General features: G+C 52.9%; 12 protein-coding genes across 14 annotated transcripts; 2 read left to right on the top strand and 10 right to left on the bottom strand.

Moving 5' to 3' along the window:
- Positions 1-733: 733 nt before the first annotated feature.
- H310_09386 lies at positions 734-3,650 on the bottom strand. Of its 2 annotated transcripts, none has more exons than XM_008875443.1 (9): positions 3,502-3,650; positions 2,454-3,434; positions 2,248-2,387; positions 2,072-2,193; positions 1,815-1,960; positions 1,617-1,739; positions 1,453-1,572; positions 1,312-1,404; positions 734-1,258 (listed from the first exon to the last, which is right to left on the bottom strand). In XM_008875443.1, exons 1-9 carry the CDS (start codon positions 3,589-3,591, stop codon positions 1,013-1,015), a joined length of 2,061 nt encoding a protein of 686 aa, XP_008873665.1. In that variant the 5' UTR covers positions 3,592-3,650; the 3' UTR covers positions 734-1,012. The 2 variants fall into 2 exon arrangements, with proteins under 2 accessions (XP_008873665.1, XP_008873666.1); XM_008875444.1 differs by having other exon boundaries at positions 734-1,254.
- A 270-nt stretch (positions 3,651-3,920) lies between these two features.
- On the bottom strand, positions 3,921-5,383 carry H310_09385 (hypothetical protein). Its single transcript, XM_008875442.1, has 7 exons — positions 5,113-5,383; positions 4,903-5,066; positions 4,733-4,829; positions 4,471-4,685; positions 4,313-4,419; positions 4,137-4,252; positions 3,921-4,083 (listed from the first exon to the last, which is right to left on the bottom strand). The coding sequence occupies exons 1-7, from the start codon at positions 5,369-5,371 to the stop codon at positions 3,956-3,958; spliced, it is 1,086 nt and encodes a 361-aa protein (XP_008873664.1). The 5' UTR covers positions 5,372-5,383; the 3' UTR covers positions 3,921-3,955.
- Positions 5,384-5,454: 71 nt separating this feature from the next.
- Positions 5,455-6,272, bottom strand: H310_09384 (hypothetical protein). Its single transcript, XM_008875441.1, has one exon. The coding sequence runs from the start codon at positions 6,161-6,163 to the stop codon at positions 5,570-5,572; it is 594 nt and encodes a 197-aa protein (XP_008873663.1). The 5' UTR covers positions 6,164-6,272; the 3' UTR covers positions 5,455-5,569.
- A 1,112-nt stretch (positions 6,273-7,384) lies between these two features.
- On the top strand, positions 7,385-8,214 carry H310_09383 (hypothetical protein). The gene has a single exon (XM_008875440.1). It carries the CDS (start codon positions 7,438-7,440, stop codon positions 8,038-8,040), a length of 603 nt encoding a protein of 200 aa, XP_008873662.1. The 5' UTR covers positions 7,385-7,437; the 3' UTR covers positions 8,041-8,214.
- Positions 7,390-9,334, bottom strand: H310_09382. 2 transcript variants are annotated; one of them, XM_008875439.1, is made up of 3 exons: positions 9,137-9,334; positions 8,366-9,087; positions 7,390-8,312 (listed from the first exon to the last, which is right to left on the bottom strand). In XM_008875439.1, the coding sequence occupies exons 2-3, from the start codon at positions 9,001-9,003 to the stop codon at positions 8,168-8,170; spliced, it is 783 nt and encodes a 260-aa protein (XP_008873661.1). In that variant the 5' UTR covers positions 9,004-9,087; positions 9,137-9,334; the 3' UTR covers positions 7,390-8,167. The 2 variants fall into 2 exon arrangements, with proteins under 2 accessions (XP_008873661.1, XP_008873660.1); XM_008875438.1 differs by having other exon boundaries at positions 8,366-9,334.
- A 779-nt stretch (positions 9,335-10,113) lies between these two features.
- H310_09381 (hypothetical protein) lies at positions 10,114-11,119 on the bottom strand. The gene is made up of 2 exons (XM_008875437.1): positions 10,464-11,119; positions 10,114-10,400 (listed from the first exon to the last, which is right to left on the bottom strand). Exons 1-2 carry the CDS (start codon positions 11,078-11,080, stop codon positions 10,232-10,234), a joined length of 786 nt encoding a protein of 261 aa, XP_008873659.1. The 5' UTR covers positions 11,081-11,119; the 3' UTR covers positions 10,114-10,231.
- Positions 11,120-11,731: 612 nt separating this feature from the next.
- On the bottom strand, positions 11,732-12,157 carry H310_09380 (hypothetical protein; the record flags this gene model as incomplete). Its single annotated transcript, XM_008875436.1, has 2 exons — positions 11,887-12,157; positions 11,732-11,814 (listed from the first exon to the last, which is right to left on the bottom strand). Exons 1-2 carry the CDS (start codon positions 12,071-12,073, stop codon positions 11,732-11,734), a joined length of 270 nt encoding a protein of 89 aa, XP_008873658.1. The 5' UTR covers positions 12,074-12,157.
- A 410-nt stretch (positions 12,158-12,567) lies between these two features.
- H310_09379 (hypothetical protein) lies at positions 12,568-13,612 on the top strand. Its single transcript, XM_008875435.1, has 2 exons — positions 12,568-13,235; positions 13,291-13,612. The coding sequence occupies exons 1-2, from the start codon at positions 12,601-12,603 to the stop codon at positions 13,421-13,423; spliced, it is 768 nt and encodes a 255-aa protein (XP_008873657.1). The 5' UTR covers positions 12,568-12,600; the 3' UTR covers positions 13,424-13,612.
- A 106-nt stretch (positions 13,613-13,718) lies between these two features.
- On the bottom strand, positions 13,719-14,543 carry H310_09378 (hypothetical protein). Its single transcript, XM_008875434.1, has one exon. It carries the CDS (start codon positions 14,462-14,464, stop codon positions 13,787-13,789), a length of 678 nt encoding a protein of 225 aa, XP_008873656.1. The 5' UTR covers positions 14,465-14,543; the 3' UTR covers positions 13,719-13,786.
- A 678-nt stretch (positions 14,544-15,221) lies between these two features.
- Positions 15,222-16,254, bottom strand: H310_09377 (hypothetical protein). The gene has a single exon (XM_008875433.1). It carries the CDS (start codon positions 16,033-16,035, stop codon positions 15,691-15,693), a length of 345 nt encoding a protein of 114 aa, XP_008873655.1. The 5' UTR covers positions 16,036-16,254; the 3' UTR covers positions 15,222-15,690.
- A 1,046-nt stretch (positions 16,255-17,300) lies between these two features.
- On the bottom strand, positions 17,301-18,861 carry H310_09376 (hypothetical protein). Its single transcript, XM_008875432.1, has 4 exons — positions 18,000-18,861; positions 17,821-17,951; positions 17,701-17,766; positions 17,301-17,649 (listed from the first exon to the last, which is right to left on the bottom strand). Exons 1-4 carry the CDS (start codon positions 18,825-18,827, stop codon positions 17,367-17,369), a joined length of 1,308 nt encoding a protein of 435 aa, XP_008873654.1. The 5' UTR covers positions 18,828-18,861; the 3' UTR covers positions 17,301-17,366.
- A 13-nt stretch (positions 18,862-18,874) lies between these two features.
- Positions 18,875-20,889, bottom strand: H310_09375 (hypothetical protein; the record flags this gene model as incomplete). The annotated part of the gene is made up of 3 exons (XM_008875431.1): positions 18,875-19,509; positions 19,569-19,651; positions 19,704-20,889. 3 exons carry the CDS (start codon positions 20,887-20,889, stop codon positions 19,045-19,047), a joined length of 1,734 nt encoding a protein of 577 aa, XP_008873653.1. The 3' UTR covers positions 18,875-19,044.
- Between the last annotated feature and the right edge of the window lie 416 nt (positions 20,890-21,305).

Genomic DNA, 21,305 nt, shown 5'->3' with positions numbered 1-21,305 from the left:
TTCGACGTCAAGTACTTGATGTGTAAAGTCTTCAGGGCGTTTTCTTTGGGTTTCCATCCGTCTGTTAGAATTTATATTTTGGAGATGGTGCAAAATGTGACGTATCACTGTAATGTAATGTTGTGTTTCTGAGAATCCGACGAATATACTGTAATGATTTTCCTCGTGTATTTTGGAACAGAGTAGTTAATTCTTTCGTGGATTCAGTCATTAAGATTCTGAGTTCGAGGTCTATTATTTGGATGTGGTCGGCTTTTTTGGGGGTGTCGGCTTCTTCCTGGGTTCAGGGTACCTCGTCGGGCGCGCTCTGCTGGAATTACAGACCAGCCGTAGTTGTTCTGCTTTTGCTTTGGGTTCTTTGGTCTGTGTTGCAGTCAGTGTCACACAAGAGGTGCCAACGATGGTCGCCCTCCAAACGGTTCAGTCTCCCACCGACAAAGTCGCTGCGAGTACATCCACGCGACATTCTTTCCCTACCTCGTCTTCCACGGCGTTGTGGATTGGTCCAAACGAGTACACTAAGCCGCAACGAATTTTGTAGTAAATCACACTACGTTTGACGGACATTGCGCTCTTGCACATGCCATTCATGCGTAGTCAGACGAAGGAACGCATCGTGTCACAGAAACATGACGCATCTCGGCAGCTGGCGACGAGAAAGCGGCTGGCAGCTTGATCCAAGCAGTCAAGCCGCTGTTCATGGTGCAGCTTTGTCCACACTCAGAGTGCCACCGTTTCGCTTGATCGTGTGTACGTCGCTTTGCTACCCATGTGCTACACAACGAAGAAACAGACGCTGCACAATTAAAAGCCCTGTGACGATCTGGCGGGACGGATTCAAGGGAAGCATGAGGAATGCAATCTTCAGTTGAACGCAGATGAGTAGAATTTGATCGGATGAGTAGAATTTGGTCGTGGCTTTGCTGTCGAAATTTAGAGGTCGAGGGCAAAAAAACGTTCCAACGCTCTGCAAGAGACTTTGGCATGATATTGAAGGACGAGGGGTTGGGTCTTAAGGGTGGTGCACCACTGTGCCAGCGCCACGTCCTCCAGCTGCGCCGGCACGACCACCAACATCGTTGTTGGCCAGAGCTATCTCCAGCACTCGACAGTCAATCACAACCTCTCGCTCCAAATACGCATCGCGTAAGCTCAATTCCTTGTCCACGTCCCCGCCGACGCCAAAACTGCCTGGCCAAAACGAACTTGCCGCCGTCGCTTCGTGGATCAATCCCGACGCTTTGAGCGCCGCGGCTACCTAATGGTTAATGTGATGATGCTACATCTATCCAACACACTTGTACGCCATACCAGCTCGGAGCAAAAGAAGCCTGAAAAGTCTGCGTTCGTTTCATGCGGGCGGATTAGTTTGTTGAGTGTCATGCTGTACGGCTTGCCTTCCACCTAATTGCGAATTATATCGTGCGCCGGCATTCCAAGTTGGTGGCGTACCAATGCCACGAACGCTTGCATGCGACGATGGAAAGTGTCGCGATGTCGGGGAGGCATCCTCAGTTTGCGCAGTGCAATGTAGTTGATAAAACACGAATTGTATGCAAGGATCCGAGGCACCTGCGCCCATCACGTATCAAAATTGCCATGAGAAGGTGTCTTACCAGAGGTAGCAGCGTCACCCCATCCCCTGTAGCCTCCAGGAGCAGGAATTTCGGAGGTCGGTTTGGTTCGGTCTGCGGGGCTTCGACGATCATGGCGACATGGTCCCATTCTGCGCCCGTCATCTACGCCGAGGATGGATTAAGCGGGTCGGAAATTCATCAAAAAAGATGTGCACAGGACGTGGCACAGGAGCGTACCGTCCGCTGGACGCCGCTCATGGGATTCTTGGATTGAAACAACAAAATGTCGCCCGTTTCAACGTAGCGATGTAAGATACGCAAGTGGATGACATCTCGGGGCACGCCGCTGATCCATTCGTGTTCGAGCCGCGGCGACGAAACAGCTAAACACAATGGAAAAGTCCATCAGTGAACGCAGCAGCGCTCGAGGCGCAAGGACATGCACCGCAAGAGACCAAACCCATGCGCCGTGGTAGCGATCGAGTGACTCGTACCACCAAGAAATGACAGAAATGCTACCGACTGCATGGTGTCTGGGCGGAGGCTCAACTGGCGTAAAAAGTGCTCGAGCCGCAGTTGTCTTTCTTGGATAAACTTAACGTCGATTGTGGGCAGCCTAAAAACTCCACACACATCAGCCACGACGCTGCGTGTCAAAGGAGCCGTCAACCAAGTCTTTGGCGGCAACACCGGAAGGTCCATCGCGCGCGGAAGCTCTTGCACGAGTTGTTCCCGCAGTTGTACAAAGTCTCGAAATCGCCGCGAAATGTGCCATTTCAAGTCGCCGTGGCACACCGTGATGCAAAAGACCTGGATTCGCATACCACCGTCAAACTCACCCCATGCAAGTGAATATCGATCGCTACAATTCCGCACCGTATACACGTGATCCGATAAATCTTGGACTCGCTTGCACGAGGTCAGAGTGAGCTCAAACTGAGCGTACTGGGCGACTTCGGATGCCAAGGCAAGGGTCAAGGAAAGCTCGCGTAAGACGGCGTCGCACGTTGCTGTGCATTGATGCTGGGTTGGTCGTTGGTCGTGCCAGTCACCAAGGTCGTTGCCATGTCGAGATTTCATTTTCATGACGCATTCGTCCATTCGAATGTCCTCTTCGCGGCGCCAAATTGTCTCGGGCTTCATGGCCGACGGTCCACCTTCGCACATGCACACGTTGACAAAGTCGCCGCAAGTCTCACATCGGTGGAGCTGGAACACGGTGTGAGACTCCAAGACCTCGGACGTGTCGAGCGGCGTGGCGGCGGGAGACGACTCTGAGACGACGATATCGACCCAAAGGTGGTCCCGTAGTAGCACGTGCACAATTTTCATATCCCCAGAATCATGAGAGGGACTTTTGTTCACCATGAAGAGTTTGACCTCCACGACCTCCATTTCCTTTGCGGCCGTGGCTTTGCGAAACGTCAGCGAATACGTATCTTGCAGCACTTTGAAGTCGAGAGAGGCGCTACCGAGATCATCGCTGTCGCTGAGGTCGTTCGAAACGTCAGGAAACGCTGTTCGGGCAAATGAGTACGCTTCGTTCATGGATGTCATCGACGACGTGATCGACGACGTCGCTGTGACAGGAGGAATCTGTGCGTTGTTTATTGGTGATCGATACGACTCATCGGACGAGGAGTTGGCTGCGTCGTTGTCCGACGCATCGTCGTCGGTGGTATCGACAGTCGCGATCGCGTCCTCGTACCGCCCTTGCAGGTACATAAACACAACCCTCTTGACAAGTCCCGTGGGTAAGCACGCGATTTTGCAATTCGTGGACTCCAATCGAAGCTGGCTGTTGCATAATGGAACGTGCACGACGATCGACTTGAGCTTGAACAGTTGTGGACATGGCTGCTACGCACACAAGTGGAGCCATTGAGAGACTGGTCATGGCCGCCCGCGTGCACATGAAACTTACATGTCGGCCAGTCAGTACGCGGTCGGCGGGATGCGCATCGCCGAAGCAGCTCCCCGTATAGCAGCTCAGGAGCCTCGACACCACCTGCATCGACGGCGTCGGCGGAGAATTCGTGATGCGCTCTCTTGGGTCTTGGAAATCGAACGAGCCAATCGCACGCAACAATGTATTTTAAATGCAGCCTCGAATTAAATTTTTCCCACTTTCACCCACCTTGTCGTGGGCAACACGTCAGCTATATTTCAAACCGAATATAAAATGCAGCATGTAAAAGTGAGCCATCGCAAGGGCGGGTTTTGATTGGCTCTCGTCATGGCAAAGATCGAAATCAGCCAATCACATTCAAGATGCATGGCAATATTGCCAAACGTCGCTGCAGCCAGCAATGCGATTTGTCACTCTGTTCGCACCCACGACATACACACAATCCACTGCTGGGATTATGACACAATGGCTAGGCTAGGCTAGCTAGCGTGTCATGAAGGCCTGAGTGGGCCAGGCACGCTTCGCAAAACTCTGTGAGGCTAGAACTACCCGCCACCAAACATCCCAAACGTTCGTCGATTGAAACGGGCGGCCACTCTATGCCATCAACCTTGATGTCGACCACATCGAGGTCAGGTAGAATTGTCTACCTGCAGTCGTATTCGCTGGGCCAGCGTAAGCTACCAAGCATGGCAAGTACTCTTTGGCGAGGGATGGCCTTACGCGACAGAGATCGCCAGCCAGCCACGGGCTCAGTTCCAAAAGTCTGCATATCTCATGATCAAATGACAACAAGCGCCTTTCGCCGATGTATATGTTGTCGTACCTCGTTGGTTTCTGCGCAACGGATCCGTGGACAACCCCCAAGAGTCGCTGCTGTGTTACGATTGCATCGTCTGGCCATCGCAGCAATGTCGCTTGCACCACCAAGGACTAAAGATCATACTCGAATTTCAAACAAGTGAACTGTACGTGCTCTCTTACCTTGCCCACGCTCCATGAGCTACTTGTCGCGCAACTCGAGTTAAAGAACTCTTCAACTTGACCAATGTACGCTTCGACCTGGCCGTCCGAACTGTTGCGGGCTTCTCGAGCAAGAGCTTGGCGTTGAAATTCATGCGCCAAGGCCATTATCTGAAGGGTGGCGGGCTGAGACCTCCATGCTTCGTATGATGGAATAACAAGGGACCTGGAGCCCACTACAGCACATGATGCATCGAATGGGGAGGCTATCGAGACGACGTACAAACGACGGACGTCGTCGGGTGCGCTTGGGCGAGAATGGTGGCGATGCGCATGAGTCCTTGCGCTGACTGCATCAAGCTTAGTCGAGTGGCGATATCCTACAGCTGTGAAGTTCATGCATTGAATTGGACTGTTGAACGGCGACTAGCCAACTCAATAGGGAATGCGCACCGCAAAGAGACGACTGGATGCTGATGAGCCTTTCGTGGGTTGTTTGTGCTCGTAGTCGGAGAGCTTGGGGTAATAGCCCACGACGCACTGCACAATGTCGGCCCGAAGCGGATGGGTAAGCAGGTATGGACTGCACACGATGGCTCGGACAAACTCGTTTGGCGCTGCGAACTCGATGTCCACGAGAAATAGATCGTAGTTTGCACATACCTTGTTCAAGTATGACTATGTCGAACGCGATCTTACGAGACAACATGGGAACCGTGTTGTATCGAAAGGAAGTGTTCATGCGTGCCTTGTGTGACTGATCCAGATCCCGCACGGCCCCGGCAACAAACACTGCCCAGTCCCACGCCCGATGCATCGCAGCCGCATTCCATTCATGCAGTTCTTGTGTCTGCGAACTCTGCAAGATACGTAGGAACGTCGTCACATGCGTCGTCAACTCATCCACTTCCGTCGCCGCCATGTTTCGCCAAGCATATTTTCAGTACGGATAGCCCAAATCATCCGGATTTGTTAGGTCGCCGCGCATTCGCCCGATGCAAGGATCCGCGATGGTTCCGAGGAGATGTTGCTTGGAAGGGTCAAGTCTGTGGTGCATGAGGATGCCAACCATGAAGTACTCAAACATCAACGCCAAAAGCACGCCAATTGTTTACAGAGTTTAAGGACCACCGGCGGCGCGGGCAATCTTCAAGGCGGACGCGTACCATTTCAATTCATTGACGAATTGCTTGGTACCGTTCTCGATGGATTCACCGCTGGCACCAGCTTCGGGACTGATCGTACCGTCTTCGTGGAGTACGTTTTGAACGACAGGGAATGGCAATTCCTTGGGGATCGTGACCAAGCCCAATTCGCCAAAGAAGGGTCGGAGCGGACCAGCAGCACGGACACCGCCGAATCCGCCGACCGAGTACGTGACGATCCCGGCGACCTTGTTTGCGTATTCCGAGTAAAAGTAGTTCAACGTGTTGCTTATCACGGGGGAGAACGTGTGGTTGTATTCAGGGGTGACCACCACGAACGCGTCGGACCCTTCAAATTTGCCTTGGAGCGCAGTAAGGGATTCCGTCTTGAGCTCCGCGGGAAGGTAGGCGAATCGACCGACAAACAAAGGCAGTTTGAGCTCGGTGGGGTCCACCACGTGGACGGCAAAGCCTGCAGCTGCCAGTTTCGATTCGAGGTACTTGGCCACGCGCAGCCCTTGGCGGCCTGGGCGGACGGAGCCGAGAACGATGGACACGGTGAGCGACATTTTTCAGAATGAGGGGATTGGAACGTGCGTTCGAGGGGTCGGTGGCACGAACCGTCGTGGACGGCGAATTCGGCAGTCTTCAAAGCAGACGATCTTGAAGTCGTTTGCAATGATCGTGAACTTTGTTGTAGCAGGCCGCGGAAGGAAGTTCCCCTCACATCCCTGCCTTTAGCAATTTCATTGGCTTAAAATTTGGAGAAGCCATGTGTGATTGGTCAATTTTGAATTCCCCAATTGCTGTCGTCATCCATGATGCCACAGTAATCCAAGGCAGACATTTCGTCACACTATTTACAGTGTAGGAGCCAAACGTCGCCATGTTGTGTCCTCGAATTGCTCCGACGCCACCTTGTGAGCGGCGCTACAAGATGCTACGATGCACTTGAGATGCTCTATTTCCCCCGTATGCAATGTTACAGTTTGGTTGGCCTGGACGACAACACTAGCCCACACACGAGTGTTTGCCTGAGTGCAAAGAGCTGGTCGAGTCCCTGAAGCCCTGGCCATAGCAGGCAGTCAACGTCATTCGTCTTGTTCTGAGCTGCCCCACATAGCATGGATGGTGTCGATATTTCATGGCCCGGTTCGCCCCAGGAGAATGGGCTCCGCCTTGTGAAGGAACAACACAGTTTGAACGTGGTGTACCCTTGTTAGACATCTCACCCTTCCTCTTCGGTTCTTACGCCCTACGCCAAAGGACCACTTTGCCCAAGCTCACACAAGTACCATTTCTTCGTTGGCTTTCCGTGCACACAGTTGTGTACATGGAACGTAGAACATTTCAAGCCGAGACCATCCACGGCGGCAAATCCCTTGCCTCCAGTGTCATGGATGTGGAAGCCCCTTGAGTTACAACCACACTGCAACACTATTCGTCGAAAGTCCAACGAAGTGTTACAATTCCTCCTCTAACCTCGCGTCGGAAATATTGGATCGACTGTTTTGCGGAAGCCTTAGCCCGCTCGGGTGACGTGGTGCTCAGCTCGATTGTTTTCGTGGCCCGTCGTGAGTGTCTTCTGGTGACGGTAGAAAGGCTGTGCCGTGGCCAAAGTGCGCAATTGTGTCCACGATTGCTAGTATTCGAGCTCAATGTAAGTGTTTGCCTCTGCGTTTTCGCATCAAGGAAGGAACTTCACGCCGAACGGAAGGAAGTTCGTGGAAGTTCCTTCGTCTTGCGATCAACGCTTCTGATTGGTCAGGACGAAAGAGATTCACAATCCATCGACAGCCGGCACAACGTGGGGTTTCCTTCATCTCGTGCCTCATTCGTCAAGATGACGCTGACTGTTTCCATCCTCCTTGGATCCGTGCGCCCTGGTCGCCAAGGCCTTCGTGTGGCAAAGTTCCTCGAATCGAACCTGGCGTCGGCTGGCTTCGGTGTGCACGTGGTTGACCCTCGCGAGCTCAATCTGCCATTGTTTGCCGGCCGTTTCGACTACCTCCCTGTCGACGAGCAGACGGACTCACTGAAGGAGTTGAAGGCCAAACTCACCGAGTCCGACGCGTTTGTAGTGGTGACTCCCGAGTACAACCACACGTTCTCGCCTGTGATCAGCAACACGCTCGACTACTTCTACCACTCCGAGTACTATTACAAGATTGCAGGCATAGCTACGTATTCGATGGGCGGATTTGGTGGAATCCGCGCGGCCGGTCCATTGCACCCGTTTTTGGGGGAGCTCGGGCTCGCTACCATTCCCAAGGAGTTGCCCTTCCCCGTCGTGCACAACCTGCTCAACGAAGACGGTACGGTCCAAACTACCGCTGGCACCAGCGGCGAAAGTCTCAAGAACGGCGTCAAGCAGTTTGTGAGTGAATTGAAGTGGTATGCCACGGCACTCAAGACGGCCCGCGCGGCAGGTGTTCCTACGTCGTAGGTGCGCTGCTTCCGAGAACTCTCTACCACTCGCTCAGTAAATCGGGTTAGGAGGGCACTGTGACTGGGCTAACCAGAGACCGTATTGCCCCTTGTGAACAGAACCTGACTCTTCAGCCATTGCATTATTAATAGGTGCGAATTTGGAGGTGGTTGTCGCGTGCCAACAGGTGAATTCGCTCCGGGGTTTGTTCTATCGCACGCACTTTGCACGCAGCCATGCACGACACAACGGCAAACAGACCGACGTGCAGGGCGAGAAGCATGATGTACCTACGGGAGGAACAATGACGCCTCGTCGAGGTTCGCCAGGGCGTGGGGCATACCAGAAGGGGGCGGCAGGATCGTCCACGCGAAGGAATGTGTACATCCACGGCGATTGTGGGTGCGACGAGTGAAGTACCCATGCGTAGATGGCGTATGTTGTGGGAAAGAGGACAACCCATGCGCCAGTGCTCCACCCCACGGACCGTGTGTCGCTCCAGAGAAATTCCACGACGAGGAGGGCCGTGTTGAGGCCATGCTGGCTCCAGCTAATCCAGTTCCAATACAAATCGTTCCGAGTGTCCCCTGCCATGGGGTACAAGCCAAGCCACACAACAAGGGAGATGAACATGCTCACGGGAAACACCACATCAAACAAGATGAGCCGACCACGGCTCGTGCACTTGGGGTCTTGGAGGCTCCACGACCAGTACAGAATCTGAAGAGAGAAAGCCCACACAGCGTACGAGTTCATGCAGGATCCGTCCGTTTCCCAAATGTTGGCTACGAGGACGGCGACAAAACTCACGAGGCAGCATACATAAAAGAGGTGCTTGAACACGGTCGGGGACGGACGCAGTGCGTACGATGAGTGATACGACTCATTTTCAGGTGGCGGGGACCAGCATAGGATCCATAAACTCGCAACTGCGGACACGGCTTCGATCGCGCCGACCACGTCGACTTCCCACGCCACCATCACGACTTCAGCGTTGTCTCCAGCACGTTCACGGCTGTGCCTGTGGTCCAATCCGATTGCGTCAATGGGTACCCTTTGAACTTCCTTCGATTTGATTGGCTCAAGTCCAACATCATTTAGTTGACTGCAATACCGATCAAAACAACGCACTATCTTGACTTGGGACATCTATTTTGACGACGTCTTCGAACGATATCCCGTGACCAAAGTCGCAGGGTTGGTTCGCTGCCCCATCGCACACGGGCTCACGTTGGATGAGGGATCGAGATATGACTATGCTGAGTGGCCATGGCGCTTTGGATTCGATTTCCTTCGACAGGAGCAGCTAATGCTTCGATGTACATTTGTGCGACAGTACATCCATGTCGATTGTCATAGATCGGACAGGCTTCGAATACAGTATGAACTCGAGTAATTCTTAAGACCGACCGTCCAACGAGTGGAAATATTTCTCACGATTGTCCAAGTTGAACGTCCGTGAGGTATTTTTATTCCATATCGTCCATCGAGGCATGATTGGCTAAAAATCGCATGAGCTGGAGGACACAGCATGCCTGGCATGGTGGACCAGTTGTACATCGAAAGTCGCTAGGTCATACCGCTCTGTGGCTGTCGCGCTCGGTGTGGCGTCGTGGACGGCGGGTGCGGTCAGTAATTGCTGGGGGACGGTGACAATCTGGAAGGAGACGACTAAAAACCCACCTGGGATTGACTTCCAACGATTTTATGATCGTGACACTTTTAGCCAATCATGCCGCGATGGACAATTTGGAATAAAAATACTTCATGAAAATTCAACTTGAACGATCATGAGACTATTTCCACCTTGAGAATTAGAATTACCCAACTAACTAATTGATGTTTCAAATTTGTAAAAGATTTATTATCCACGTATTTTGTCCAATGATTGAACCCGACGTAACGAGACCAATTTGCCTCACGCTCGCGACCACAGAGCTCTTGCTCACGCTGGAGCAAAGAGGAGATCGTATGTATACATTCCTCCAGGCGGAGCATTGGGCAGGAGTGAGCTCGAATCGTGCTTGACGTCGAACGTCCCATCTTTCCCTCTCGTCGGGAATACAGTTGTACAGGCCTTCAGACGAGGCAGAAACACAAGAATCGCACTGTCATGAACAATCTCGATAAATCCTACGGAGTACAGTGACCGAAGCATGCATGTGTGCAGGTCATGTCGCGATGCTGACGTAATGTTTAGTATGAGTTTCTATGTGGTTGGTCGATGCTGGCTCCCTTTGGGGGTCACCCGTGGAAGCAAGAGCTTGGATGTGCCGTCGTAATCCACCGGAATATGCTCGGCGATGTATACTTTGATGGCTGCCAGCAGCGCGACAACTCCGAAAAACACAATGTGGAGCGCCAGGAGGCCTAAATACCTGCACGATGCAGTGCCACGACTGAGCGAGGGACAAAGCGAAATATATGGCGAAGTCACGTACCACAGCGGGGCCCAAGGCTGGTCGACGTCCAAGAACGGGTACAGCCACACGTTGGTAAAGCTGTGCACAACCCACGCAAACGTGGCGTATGTCGTGGCCCACAAACCGACGAGCGCGCCCGTGCTCAAAGGCACGGACCGGACGTCGCTGCACACAAACTCGATCAAGAGCAACACGAGGTTACCGCCATGTTGTGTACAACTGATCCAATTATTCAAGTCGTCGCCCACAAGCGGGTACAGTATTGCCCACACTACGACGACCATGACCATGTTCGTGGGCAAGAGCAGGTCGAGGAACATCGATCGAGCGCGGCTGGTGCGTTTCGGATCGATCAGCGCCCAAATCCAGTACGCCGTTTGCAGCACGAAGTTCCAAAACGTGTAGTACAGCAAGCACGATCCGTTCGTTTGTCTCAAGTCGGCACCGGCCACCACGAGAAAGAGCACCAACGAGCTGAAGTGGAAGAGGCGACCGATGAGCCGCGGTGGAGGTCGCAGCGCATACGACGATACGTACTCTTCATGTGCAAGGGGCGCTTGGAAGTAAATGACCCAGACAGAGACAGCGGTCGCCAGGATCAGCTCCGCACCAACGATGTAAGCCGTCGTCGTCATGAGCGATGGAGACTTCAGCGTAACAATGCTCGAAGCTGTGAGTTCAAGAATTTGACGAAAATGGTGGATAGCGACGCTTGATTGGACGAAAAAGTGAAGGTTTTATGAAAATAAAGGGGTTTGATTGGATAGCATGAACACCTGCGAATAATCAACCGATCGACGGGGAATGAATTGGGAGCCGCCGATGCCAACACGACAAGACTACTTCGACAAAGCAGCGCTGGGAGCTAAAAAAAAGAGTGCGAGGACATTTAAAGCGCATGGCTATTGTGTGGTGGTCGCTAACGTCCTTCAGGAGGATGGAATGTGGGGATTGCATGCAGCAAAATCCACCACAACATGGATGGATTCCTTGCATTCCAAATACCTCATTGTGACCATGTGCAGACTTTACTGACGAAACCCTTCGCTGCATTTTCATCTTGTGCATTCCACCGCGTGTTCCCACTCTATGTACGACCTATCAGGTCTTGGCATGTGACAGCCTTTGAAGGCGTGCCGAAGGAGCCGCAAGCTCCGCGCTCCAACGTTTTGACTTGTCTAAATATCTCGCAACAGAAACGAAGCCCACAGCATCCACAGGAGATGTTGCGGTATGGTCGCACACAATGACCGTGATTCTTGGGATTGAATAGCCGCCGACACCGTCTACATGTGATTCACGCTTTCTTCTTCCGTCACCTTGTACAGACCGTACGTCTTGGTGGGGGTGGTGATGAAGACGCTAACAACTTCACGGGCGTCCATGAAGGTGCTGACACCGCCCGTCCAGGCCATCTAGGGTATCTGGTTCACGTCCCCACCGAAGAAGCGCGAGTTGGCCACGATCGTGTTATGCACGACCATCTCGATGCGAGACACAGGTGGCGAGCTCGGTTCGTCGTTGGCGTGCATGAACGAGTGGCAGCTCTTCTTCCGGTAACGTGAAGTATTCGTGACGGGGCATTGGTTCTCAAAGTGAAAACCATCAAGTAGTTCAAGGACCTGCATGACACCAACGAGCACATGGTCTAGACTCGCAATGCGGCTCCTTCATCGTGTAGCGTCTGCAATTGGTCTCCACGCATCCCTGCGATTCCTATCGCTTGCACACACTGAATGGACGCAGTGTTAGCGCCACTCTTTTATGCCACTTGAGCTCCTGAACAATCTCGAACAGTACACTCGCAAGCACTCGCGGAGTTGCAACGGTATGGACGATGTGCTTCCTTGTACTCTGCGTGTTCGTGGCGGAACTGCACCAGTGCTCTGAACAAGACCTATGAAGTCTGCAAGTCTTCAGCAACGGGGGCAACAGCCGCTGTACGACCTTTTCTGCATGATGTCCTCGCGACGCGAGCTGCCACCCGACGACGTTTGACATTGAATTCGTTCAAACCCCGAAACCCCGCAGCCATTGGTCGATCGGCATGGGAATCATCCAATCGAAAGCAAGGATTGTGGGGGGTATCACCCAATGAAATCAAAGTAGACACTTGCAGAACCAAGATCGCTCGACAAACGGACCGACCGAGCAGATGTGGGAGCCGATTGCCGTCGCCTGCGAAGAAGCGTTGAGCGTCGTGGCGTGCATCTATATCTTGCGGTGCTATCCGCCGCACCGACAAGAGGCCTACACATCTCACAATGCGAATCGGTCGGATCCTCCGAGTGTCCTCCACCAAACGTTTTATGCAGCCTGTGCGATTTTCCTTTTCGCCACCCATGTTGCCGATGTCGTCAAGACAAGAGGGAACTGTTACTACTTCTTCACCACATGGAACGTCCTGATGCAGCTGTCCTTTTGGTGTTGGTCGTTCTTTGACGCGTCGGGGCGCAGCAGAGGCCGAGCTGTGATGTTGGATGTCCTCTGGCCAACTTCCATTCTCGTCACGATCGTAGTTTGGGCGATCTTGTACCCCATGGTTCACGCCATCCATGAAGACTATGTCCTACTAAACTGGATCAGCTACTGTCAGCATGGCGTCAACGCCGTCCTGCTGCTCGTGGAATGGACATGGAGCGACGCGCGTCGTGTCGCGTTGAGCACATGTGCATGGAGCATTCTGTTTCCAACCATTTACGTGATTTATGCATGGATCGTGCATGAATCTGTGCACATTACGTGGCCATATCCATTTCTCGCGACCGATCGGCCGTCCGCCCCATTGTGGTTTGTCCTCTCGGACACATATCCTTCCTGAACCAAGTCATGTAACTTCCTGTAGGTACTTGTTTTTCTTTCTCCTTCAAGTGATGATGTTTGCTTTGATCGCCGGCGCCGCAACCTTGAGAACTCGAGCCGCGAATCGCAAGCGTGTTGACACGGTGGACTCCCTCGTCCATTTGCTCGTGGAGTGAGTCCGATCATATGCCACGTAAGCTTTTGTGCGGTACTCGACGAACGATCCGTTCGATCCAGGCCACTCCCATCCTGAAGTACCATCCTGATACGTCGTCGTGGGTCTCTGCATGACCACCAATGAATACATTCATGGATGCTCACCTCCTAAGCTAACGAATTCGGCCGGCGCATCGCCCAACATATACGTCTACATCCGCTGTAAAGTGGCAAACATGCTTGTCTGGGATGGCCTCGACTGTAGATATTGCTTACGTCCAGCTCGGAATCGCGTGGTTGGATGCTGGGTCGCATTGTACGTCGATACGAATAAACTCATTGAATCTCGGTTAAAGCACACGATATACACGACATACGCTCGATTACGACGCAGTCAAGTGTTTGGTGTAGTTGAGCACGAGCGCCGCGTACGTCTCGGTGCGGCGATTGTAATCGAGTACGTTGATGCATGCGTTGTCTTGCCCAAGCTTTGGATTTTCCAATGGAATGTTCAGTAGCGATGACAGCACAATTTTGTTGAACCGACCATGACACACAAAGGCAATGTGATCGTTGGTGTCGGTGGAGCGCACCAAGTCGTGAATGGCGGTGACGCCTCGTTTCTCGACATCTAGCGCGCTTTCTCCGCTGGGGAACGCCGCGTTGAGCTGGCCTCGCTTCCACTTGGCGTAGATGTCCTGGAGTAGCAACTCGTTACTTGTCCTTGTCGTGCCTTCCATCGTGCCAAAGCTCATTTCTTCCAAGTCGACAAACTCGCCACCTTTGACATTCCGTCGTCCTTCCCGTATATACGATGCCGTCTCACTTGCCCGCTGCAAGCTGCTGCTATAAACCGCGTTGAGAGGAACGTCCTTGAATGCGCGTGCCAACTTAGCTGCCTGTTTCTGTCCGGTCTTGTTCAGGTGGGCGTTGACCCCTCGGCCTTGCAGGATGCCAAGGCTGTTGTAGTCGGTTTCGCCGTGGCGGCAAATGTACACCCGTACGAATCCTTCTTCGAGGGGAGGGACTTGATGGGAGATGCTTCGAATCGTTTGCATCATGCTGTGGACCACCGTTTCTGCTGTGCCACGGAGGACGATCGGCGAATGATGCGCGAGAGGGTCGGCCGCCTCATCCCGAGGACAAAATGGAACTCCTCACGCTGCGCCGCACAACGGACCAATCGAAAGCACTCCAGGCACTTCCTGGAATTTGATTGGTCCATCGGAGAACCCGTTTTGGCGTGTCACACGACTGGTCGAAACATGCAGCCAATCATCTCGCGAGAAAACACATCCCCCAATCAAATCATGGGATTCTATGTAGAAACTTCCTCCTGTGGATGCGGTTTGAACAAGCACCGACGACGGCGTAGGAGGCACGACTGAGGTCGTTCGTGCTTGGGAGCTACGACAGGACACCCAGCTCCTTCTTGTTCTTCGTGCGCAGTCGAGCAACGGTCGCACCCGATTTCCCGAACAGACGTTTGCATGGGGGAACAGGACGGTCGAGTAACGGCGTGTCCGCCAACGCAGTCCGCGCTTTCGACGTGGAGACCATCGCCCTGCCTGGCAATTCGATTCGCCATTGCAGGCTTCGCAGAACGGAGAGCCCTGATCATCCACACGACATTCGTGCGTTTCTATCGTGGGTGCGCTTCCGCGTGCTGCAGCTCGTCGACTGCGGAGGAAAGTAGAATGTTGGTCTTTGGTTGCATGCACTCCTTTGACGGAACCGCACCCGAATTTCATCTTGTGGTTTGTATGATGTTCGATTCCGGGTTGGGTGGTGGCCCCAGCCAAGTTTGGTTTTTTTGTCGTGTGAGATTTTGCCAACAAGAACCGTGGGCGGCGATATTCCGCATGGAATCGTGGGTGCTCCATCGAGTATCTGCGGCCGGCGATGTGACGTCGGCGCACATGCAACAAGTCTGCTGGGTGCTTGTCGTGTTGTTAGTGAGCTTTCTGGGGGTGTTTAGCCTTCCCCTACTCATGCTGATCGTGTACATCTTTCACCGATTCGTGGTGCGCCAGCGGTACGAACGATGGAACAAGCTGTCCGCCGAGTGCCGCGACGCCGTGGTCGCGATCACGCAAGAGATTTCACCCCGCACGCCCGACCTGAGCGACCTCGAATGGTTTGGCCACAGCGACCATTTCAATGTGAGCCTTCAAACAACGATCGAAAACATTCGAGTGAATCACCCCCGCATGCACAATCGCGATCCGTTCTACGAAACTCTGTCTGTCTTTGGACCTTCCATCACCCCCGACTCGGTGGCATTGGCTCAGTGGACCCTCCTCCGCGCCGTCGATCGGTACTTGAATTTTGCCGAAACCAAGGCGAACGTTGAGGTGAGGCTGCAGGACTTCGTCGTGAAGAAGCGGCTGTACGACGAACACATGAATGAAAAGAAGGAGCAGCTGCGGTACCGATTGCGCAAGGAGCTCAAATGGAGAAAGGACCCCGCAGAAGAGTGGGAAGAGAGCAACTGGCTCAAGAAGTGGTGGCGCAGCACGTGGAGCGGGCTGACATCGACCCCGTTGTCAACCCCAGGGCCTCCCTTCCCACCATCAGATGACGATAGCTGCTGCAGCATTTGCTTGGAGGAATACGACACAATCAAGGACATGATCCAAGCCAAGTGTGGCCACGTCTTTCATGAAGACTGCCTCATTGAATGGCTCAAACTCAAAACGTCCAACAAGTGTCCGTATTGCCGCGCCGACATCCTGAAGCCCACGTTTCTCCAGCAATTTTTCTCCACTTAACTCTTTAACCTATTCAATTACAGCTCGATGTGCAGCCCACCCGCGTCACTCTTCCACGAACCAAATTATCCTTGCTCTCGATGACGAGGCCAATTTCTTGGGGGTACCAGGTTGAACGCCTTCACCTGTGCGATCCTTTGCCTTGAGACTAGTCATTCACGTCGCCATATTTCACATCCCGCAGTGGTGGCCACAATGTCCAGCATATCCAAACTATGACCAGCTTCAGAGCGAATTCAGCAGCGAGTACGAGGTGGCCATTCCGTGCTCCAAACCCACAACACCCTCCCAAGTGGTCCGATTTGAACGGCATCGTTTTCAACGGTCGCGGCAGCTAGCATGTTCTTGCTGGTATGGAATCGACATCCCGATGGATAAATCGTCGTGAACTCAGCGATGACGTGTGGACAACGCGCACTTGTGGAGGCGCATCTTTGTCCTACGTAAAGGCATCGTCCGCCAAGATCGTTCTTAAAAAACGTTGCACGAAATGCATCAGCAGTAGATGATGGCCTCACATGGAGCCGGGATGAGTACGCAGTGATCGTGAAGGTGGCGCTGGGACGAGGACGTTCGTATGGTTCGCCATTCCTTGCAGCGGATTCTCGAGTCGAACGCACACCTTGTTGTCGTCAAATATTCTCGGCTGATACCCCCGAGTTCACACGAGGCGCTTCGTCTTTCTCGACACAGACACGTACGAAGTGGTTGCGGCGATTAATGCTCATGATTCCGTTCAGCAGCATCCATACCAGCCTCGCGATGTCGCAGAAGCTTCAAGTTCTTTGCAGCGCACAAGGATATGGAGGATTATTGTGGCCTGCCCACTCGGGATGCGCACAACTCGAAGGCTCTCGCGGCCAACTAACCACACACGGCAAACGCGATGGACAGGTGACGGTATTGATCACCAAACACGATTTGCTGTCGATGGGGCGTTGGCCCGAGGGCATTTTTACAGCACCTGCTCCTAGTCAACGTGGGAAGCACCGTCAACTGCGGCAGGTTTGCAGCAGCGCCTGCAACGACGTGCTGAATTCGATCAGGTTCTGGAGCCGGCGGTCAGCATTTTCGGTGACCACTTGGACTCATTGTCTGACGATAGCAACTTCCTAGGCATGTGTCGAGCCAAGTAGTCCACACTCAAAGAAACAAGTTATGCATTTACGGAGTGTCGCCCGCATTGGGGCCGTCACTGTTCATTGATGCGCATAAGAGCGTTCACCTGCTTGAAAGTTTCGGCGATGTTGCCGTTGTAGTTGGCCAGGAGCGTGTGCATCACGTCAGAGAATTCTTTGATCATGGTCTTGAGTGAGTCGAGGACCGTGTCCGTGACGGTGCCCACTCGAAAGTACCGTGATGCCGACTCGGCGTCGCTACGAGTCCCGTTCGCCGTTTGCAGCATGGGCAACGTCGATTTTTGAAAGAATTTGAGGCGGCACGCTTTGCCGCCGTCGAGTTTCTCAATCACGAACCTACACACACCACAACCTGAGAGGTCTCAGCGACAATGTCGGGGGCCGCACCATGCGCTCTTGTTCAACACTAGCGCCCCTTGGTCGAATGGATGCAGCTCGTCCTCCAAGACGCTCCTACCCAACACGCAGCGCATGAGTCCATGCCCAAACCATGCTCGCTCACGTTACCGACACACAATCACGTCGCGGTCGGGCTCCGTGAATCTTTTGTAGAGGCAATTGGCTTGGTGGGACATGTCGTCGTTCCATTTCTTTTCAATTCGAATGTAAGCCGAATTGTAGTCGAATTTCTCTAGCATCTGCACACCCCAGTCAGCACGACGTACGTCAATAACGGCGCGACTTACCTCGAACGATGGCTTCAATTTGGCCCCGCACCCGCTCTGAAGCAATGCCCACGCCATCTCCGACACCACATCGAAGGCATACCGCTTTGTCTCACAGAACGCCACTTGCAGCACCAGGTCAGCATTGCCCTTCGTGAGCCGCGGCACGTACGACTCCAATTCGTCGATTCGATCGAGCAATCCACCGTCAACCATCGCGCTGTCCGTCAATTGGTACTGCTGCTGATAGATCTCGTGCACGGCGCGGCGCCGGAGCATTGGTTCCTTCACCAGTTTTAGTACACGCCATTGTTCGCTCTCGAGGGTGGGTAGAACTGTGAGCTTTGGTCGTTTCTTCATGAGCGCCTGCAGTGCTTTGCCAAACTCGATCTGTTCTTCCAGTTCGTGTCGGAGCTTATCATTCTCGTTCAGCGCGGTTTGCTTGGCGATGCGCATTTGATTCGCCATTTTTTGCCACGGGGTCTCGTTCACAATCTCCATTGACTTCACCTGTGCCACGATACGCAAGTGCTGTTCGAGTTCGTCGACTTTCGACCGCAGGTATTCGAGCTCCTCGCGCTGGCGCTTGCGGCTATGGTTGATCTTCTTTGGACGTGCAGGTTCCCCGCCCAACACTATCGGCGCATCTTGTTCCGACGACGTGCTGGTTGAATCCGTTGTCGAGTAGTGGATGCCGGACGACAAAACTTTGGCTGCACTGGCATTGTTCGACACAGTTGACGGAGCGAATATGTCAAAGTCATCCATCAGCATCGCATCGACGTCGTACGTCGTGGCCAATGCCTCATCCAGGGGCATCGTGTCGAGGAACAGCAACGACGACTCCATCGCGCTCGACTGACACGATTTTGATGCAACTCCAACGATGGGAAGTGGTAAAGCGATGATATTTTATTAAAATACAGAGGTTCTTGCATTTTTAGGTAACAGAAATACCTACATTTATTCCTAGGGGATATCATATTCCGTAGTCTATAGTGTACAAAGAGATGTACGCTTCCAGTTAACCAGGATTGTTTCCGTTCAAACGTTGTGGACATCACATTCAAATCGCTCGGCCGACTTCTTCGACGTCAATTTCCGCAATGTTGCCATGGCGCACACGCTGGAGCACTCTGAGCTGCGTGCCAGGCGCCAGCAAGCACTCTTTCTCTCCTGGGAACATGGACAGCACGGAAATGTCCATCGCAGTCTTGCACTTGACACGGAGCAGCGTGCACGACCCGCCGCAGCTTCGCATAAAGTTACGTGCAACGTTTTCGTCCGACGTGCAGCTGCTGACGCCCCACCACGTGATGATTTTGCCTTCTTCGTATGCGTCGAACAAATCGACGCTCACGCCACGCCACAGCGTTTGTTCCTTTTGGGGCATGCGGCACATGGCCTCCAGGAACACGCGAAGGTAGCTAAAGTACTTTCGAATGGCTTGTCGGTTCTCGGAACGCAAGGTCGAGTTGAGCTGCGAGTAGATCCAATTTCCAGTGTAGAGCACGATGGAGCCATACAACTCCTACATCGGGCAAACTGTGAGAATGTAGTATTTACCCGGTGAAAACGTTGGTGGTATACCTTGTCCATAGGTTTCGTTGGGGACCCAGCTTTCGCCTTCACCAGTTCTGCCCCACGAGATTGGCATTGCTTGATGGCTCCAACTGTTCAAATGGCAAAGTTAGCAAATGTAGTTGAAGCATGGTGTTAACGTACCTTGAGTGATGACAGAAGCAGCTTCAAGCAATGTGGACGGAAGCGGCAAGTCCATGATGCCTTCAATGGGAGCCAATCCAGTTTGTTCTTCCATGTCATCAAAGCCCATACGAAGCCAAAAGTCCAAGAGCGCTTCCTTCTCTTCGACCAACTTGGTTGAACCCAAAGGTGGAGGGCGATTGCGACCAGCCAACGTTGGGATAAGCGAATAGTACTCCCCCGAGAGCTGATTTATGGTATTGGCGCCTGCTCGCGACGAGAGTGCAGCTTTGATCTTCTCCAATACGACTTGTCCCTTGTGAATTTGGGAAGCTGACAATTTCCCCATTGCCGCATCACCTGCGCCACCGTCGCCCGTTTCAGTCGTGTCCAACTCGACCAACTGGTACTTGTACGAGTGCTTCACAAACGCATGTCTATCGGCCCATTTGTTCCGCGTTTTGTCGGAGAACTTGGCCTCGAACTGCGTGATCGCTCGGTCCAAGTCGTGGCCAAATGGCGCAAGCTTGTGCTGGCCGGCCTCCCCCAGTCGCCCCCATCGCGTAAACACGTAGTATGTGTGGTCGCTTACCGACTGCAGAAGTTGGATGATGTAAAACTTGTTGTTGTTCGTGCCCAGGTTGGTCTGCATGAGGTCCGTCAAATAGTCGTCGACGATTGTAAACTGGTCACGGCTGGCCAAGAATCGATCGGGTTTTCGTGCACCAATGCGCTCGGTCTTTGCTTCGTCGGCTTTGGGCTTCTTGGGTGAGGAAGGAGAAGTCTGTTCCGGCGCTTCTGCTTTGGCACGTTTTTTACCCTTCGTGACTCTTTTGGGAGGCGCAATGGGTTCTTCCTTCACCTCATCTTTCACGGCGACTTTCTTGCCTCGCTTTGGCTGTATAGCCACTGCTTCCATAGCAGGTTCCTCCTGTGGCTCGGGTTTGACCGCACCCAACGCTTGCACAAACTTGGACTCGCTCCACACCTCGACTCCGCTAGGTGCCTTTGTCGCCTCATCAGCAGCTACCAAGACAGTGGTCCGCCTGGTAACAGTTGACGTCACGGACGCTCCCGCCGCTCGAGCTTGAGCAATCGCGTCGGCTCTTGAGTAGCTCCTGAGTTTGCCCACGAATGAAATGACTTGACCTTGAATTGTCATATTGTCCGAGATTTGAAATGTGATGTCGCATGCACAAGTCGACATTGCGATCAACATTCAACAACTTTGATGTATTACGGGAGTGATGGTAATAGTTTTAATTCAGAGTGCAGGTCGCAGTTGTCATGAAAGAGAAAGGCCGAGACCGCTACCGACCATTACTGACTGTGAAATAGAATGATATTTGAGCGAACAAGCACCTCCATTTACCTCTGGCACACGTCACCATAGCATCGATTCGGATAGTATATCGGTGTCGTGCGCTGCATGTCAACTAAACGGGTGGCCGCATGCACAGCAAGCCGATCAGGTCATCTTCTCTACCTCTGACGTTCGTCAATGCAGCATGAGGGGCATCCAGTGTGCGGACGCAAAAACAAGTAAAAAATATAAACATTATCTATGGAATACATTAGCAAATAATGATGAATATTTGGGTGCATTTATATATACTTTAAATT

Source organism: Aphanomyces invadans (assembly GCF_000520115.1).
Source record: "Aphanomyces invadans strain NJM9701 unplaced genomic scaffold supercont1.21, whole genome shotgun sequence".
In the NCBI taxonomy this organism is placed as follows: domain Eukaryota; phylum Oomycota; class Saprolegniomycetes; order Saprolegniales; family Verrucalvaceae; genus Aphanomyces; species Aphanomyces invadans.
The sequence above is the reverse complement of the archived record's forward strand: the minus strand, read 5'-3'. Positions and strand labels throughout refer to the sequence as shown.

Excerpts from the sequence above, each read along its gene's own strand:
- H310_09386 (XM_008875443.1), bottom strand. The coding sequence starts at position 3,591 with ATGCAGGTGGTGTCGAGGCTCCTGAGCTGCTATACGGGGAGCTGCTTC. Across the intron at positions 2,194-2,247 it reads GTGTTGCCGCCAAAGACTTG|GCTGCCCACAATCGACGTTA; the intron begins GTTGACGGCTCC and ends TGGAGTTTTTAG. Across the intron at positions 1,405-1,452 it reads TGCAAGCGTTCGTGGCATTG|GTGGAAGGCAAGCCGTACAG; the intron begins GTACGCCACCAA and ends ATTCGCAATTAG.
- H310_09385 (XM_008875442.1), bottom strand. The coding sequence starts at position 5,371 with ATGGCGGCGACGGAAGTGGATGAGTTGACGACGCATGTGACGACGTTC. Across the intron at positions 4,686-4,732 it reads CCCGACGACGTCCGTCGTTT|TGGGCTCCAGGTCCCTTGTT; the intron begins GTACGTCGTCTC and ends CATGTGCTGTAG. Across the intron at positions 4,084-4,136 it reads CCCAGCGAATACGACTGCAG|AGTGGCCGCCCGTTTCAATC; the intron begins GTAGACAATTCT and ends TTGATGGCATAG.
- H310_09384 (XM_008875441.1), bottom strand. The coding sequence starts at position 6,163 with ATGTCGCTCACCGTGTCCATCGTTCTCGGCTCCGTCCGCCCAGGCCGC.
- H310_09383 (XM_008875440.1), top strand. The coding sequence starts at position 7,438 with ATGACGCTGACTGTTTCCATCCTCCTTGGATCCGTGCGCCCTGGTCGC.
- H310_09382 (XM_008875438.1), bottom strand. The coding sequence starts at position 9,171 with ATGTCCCAAGTCAAGATAGTGCGTTGTTTTGATCGGTATTGCAGTCAA. Across the intron at positions 8,313-8,365 it reads GATCCTGCCGCCCCCTTCTG|GTACATCATGCTTCTCGCCC; the intron begins GTATGCCCCACG and ends TTCCTCCCGTAG.
- H310_09381 (XM_008875437.1), bottom strand. The coding sequence starts at position 11,080 with ATGACGACGACGGCTTACATCGTTGGTGCGGAGCTGATCCTGGCGACC. Across the intron at positions 10,401-10,463 it reads CAGCCTTGGGCCCCGCTGTG|GTATTTAGGCCTCCTGGCGC; the intron begins GTACGTGACTTC and ends TGCATCGTGCAG.
- H310_09379 (XM_008875435.1), top strand. The coding sequence starts at position 12,601 with ATGTGGGAGCCGATTGCCGTCGCCTGCGAAGAAGCGTTGAGCGTCGTG. Across the intron at positions 13,236-13,290 it reads CGGCCGTCCGCCCCATTGTG|GTACTTGTTTTTCTTTCTCC; the intron begins GTTTGTCCTCTC and ends AACTTCCTGTAG.
- H310_09378 (XM_008875434.1), bottom strand. The coding sequence starts at position 14,464 with ATGATGCAAACGATTCGAAGCATCTCCCATCAAGTCCCTCCCCTCGAA.
- H310_09377 (XM_008875433.1), bottom strand. The coding sequence starts at position 16,035 with ATGTCCTTGATTGTGTCGTATTCCTCCAAGCAAATGCTGCAGCAGCTA.
- H310_09376 (XM_008875432.1), bottom strand. The coding sequence starts at position 18,827 with ATGGAGTCGTCGTTGCTGTTCCTCGACACGATGCCCCTGGATGAGGCA. Across the intron at positions 17,952-17,999 it reads AATTGAAGCCATCGTTCGAG|ATGCTAGAGAAATTCGACTA; the intron begins GTAAGTCGCGCC and ends TGGGGTGTGCAG. Across the intron at positions 17,650-17,700 it reads GTGTTGAACAAGAGCGCATG|GTTCGTGATTGAGAAACTCG; the intron begins GTGCGGCCCCCG and ends TGGTGTGTGTAG.